The 2,021-nt window shown below is 66.4% G+C and overlaps 1 protein-coding gene across 1 annotated transcript; it reads left to right on the forward strand.

The window, feature by feature from the left end:
• Positions 1-1,093: 1,093 nt before the first annotated feature.
• On the forward strand, positions 1,094-1,921 carry LOC113405658 (RNA-binding protein 10-like; the record flags this gene model as incomplete). The annotated part of the gene is made up of 3 exons (XM_026646885.2): positions 1,094-1,232; positions 1,435-1,618; positions 1,736-1,921. Coding segments are annotated over exons 1-3 (387 nt in total), but the record flags the coding sequence as incomplete, so codon positions are not given.
• Positions 1,922-2,021: the final 100 nt, after the last annotated feature.

Consider the following 2,021-nt stretch of genomic DNA (forward strand, 5'->3'; position numbering starts at 1 on the left):
CGTTCCCGGCAAGCTCTGTGAGAGACGTGGTTCGGGTAGAGGGTCACGGTGCTTCGGAGAGGACAACTCACAGGGCCCCTCCGCGGTCTCCGCCAGGCAGAGGCTGCGAATTCCAGACCCGTCCCCTCGCTCCGGTGCGCTGGGGCTTTGAACTGGGGCTGGCTGGTCCCCGAGGGGGTCTGGACTAAAACTCGAGCGCCTCTCGCCAGCTGCTAACCCGGCCGCTGTGCAGTAACGGACGCAGGTCGACACCGCTAGCAGGGCTGATGAGAGTGGGAGAAAGGGGGGACAGTTGGGCTGGGGCCCCGAGCACCAAACTGTCTGTAACTGGGGTAAAATGGTACCACGGCCCCAAACTTCTCTCCCCGGGCAGGACCGCTGGGCCTTCAGCACTGTCCCGCGGTTCCCCCAGTGTGGCCAGACAGGTTCTCCCACGGGCCCAGCGCAGAGAACCGGGCGTGTGCCCCACACGCCGTAGCCCCTCTCGGGAGCCAGCGGCGGTTGGGCTGCTCTCGCTGCAGCGAGGCCGGCTCTGGGGGAGTCACTAGCGCATGGAAACCTAGAGCTCCTGCCACCGGTAGAGGAGGCCGGGGAGGGGAAGGAACATGCTGAGAACCAAAGGGAAAGTGGGTGATAGAGCTGGGACTGGAGCCTTAATTCCTGACTCCCAATCCCCACTCCCCCCATCTCTGACCCACTAGACCCCGCTCCCCTCCCAGAGCTGCGGAGAAAACCCAGGACTCTGGGCTCCCAGTGCCCCCCCCCAAACCCCCCCCTCAAAAAACCCCTAGACTCTCTTCCTTCCCATGATGTGTATAAGGTAGACCAGGATTGACATGGCTGTGGGTTCGGATTGAGGGGCACTGGCAGGGCTGGGGGGGAGTCCGGGGCTGCGAGTTGGGAGTGAGGGGCACCGGCGGAGCTTGGGAAGCCCAGGGCTGGGCTAGGAGGGGGCTGCAGGTCAGGAGTGAGGGGCACCGGCAGGGCTGGGGGGGACCGTGTGAGGATCCTCGCTTAGCCCCTGATGTATCTGTCTGGCACTACTCGGTTGATTTCCTGGGTCTTCTTCCCCCTGCTCCGTGGACGGCCATGCTGACGCCCCCTCTGCTCTCTCTGCCCTCAGGGGTCGTGGACACAGCCGGTGGCAGTGCCGTGTGGTGAGTGCCCACCGAAGAGCCCGGCCTGTTCCGAAGCACTGACCCGCTGCAGGAGGAAATGGAGTATGAACGGAGGTACCATCTCCCCACGCCAATGGGCCCATGCGCCCCTGTACCGGGAGGGCTGGGGCGAGCGCTATGCTGCGGGGCAGGGGGCGCTCTCCCCTAGCAGGCAGGGCTGGGTGCTAGAGGGCACGGGGCAGGGTGGGGGGCTCAGCAGGCGGTGCTCTGCCCTGGCAGCCCATGGTGGTGAATCTACACCCCTTGTTCCCCCCAGAGGTGGCCGCGGGGACCGGACGGGCCGATATGGCGCTGCTGACCGGTCCCAGGACGACGGTGTGGACGGGCGGACCCAGCGAGACCACGACTACCGGGACATGGATTACCGCTCGTACCCCCGCGACTTCAGCAGCCATGAGGCCGCTAACGAGTACGACTCATCCGAGGAGCAGAGCGCCGAGGTGGGCTCCAGCCCCGGGTGCTGTAGCCTTGTGGGCTGGGTGGGCCTCTCTGCCAGGGGGTGGGGACGGGACGGGATGCGAGCGCCGGGCTGCCCTGACCCTGTCCTCTCCCACCAGGATTCCTACGAGGCCTCCTCGGGGTCGGAGACTCAACGCAAGCGGGACAGCCCCACCGAGCCCCTGGGCTACCCCGGCGACGGGGACTACCGCGACCAGGACTACCGGCCCGAGCCAGAGGAGGAGCAGAAGGCCAGCAGCATCGTCATGCTGAGGATGCTGCCCCAGTCCGCCTCCGAGAACGACGTAGGTCTGGGTGTTGGGGGCTGGGAACCAGAACGCCTGGGTTCTTTTCCCCAGCTCTGGGAGGAGAGTGGGGTCTAGTGCTTGGGAGGGGGGCTGGGAG

The sequence above is a fragment of the Terrapene carolina genome, unplaced genomic scaffold (genome assembly GCF_002925995.2).
Source record: "Terrapene carolina triunguis isolate 2854851 unplaced genomic scaffold, T_m_triunguis-2.0 Scaffold47741, whole genome shotgun sequence".
In the NCBI taxonomy this organism is placed as follows: domain Eukaryota; kingdom Metazoa; phylum Chordata; order Testudines; family Emydidae; genus Terrapene; species Terrapene triunguis.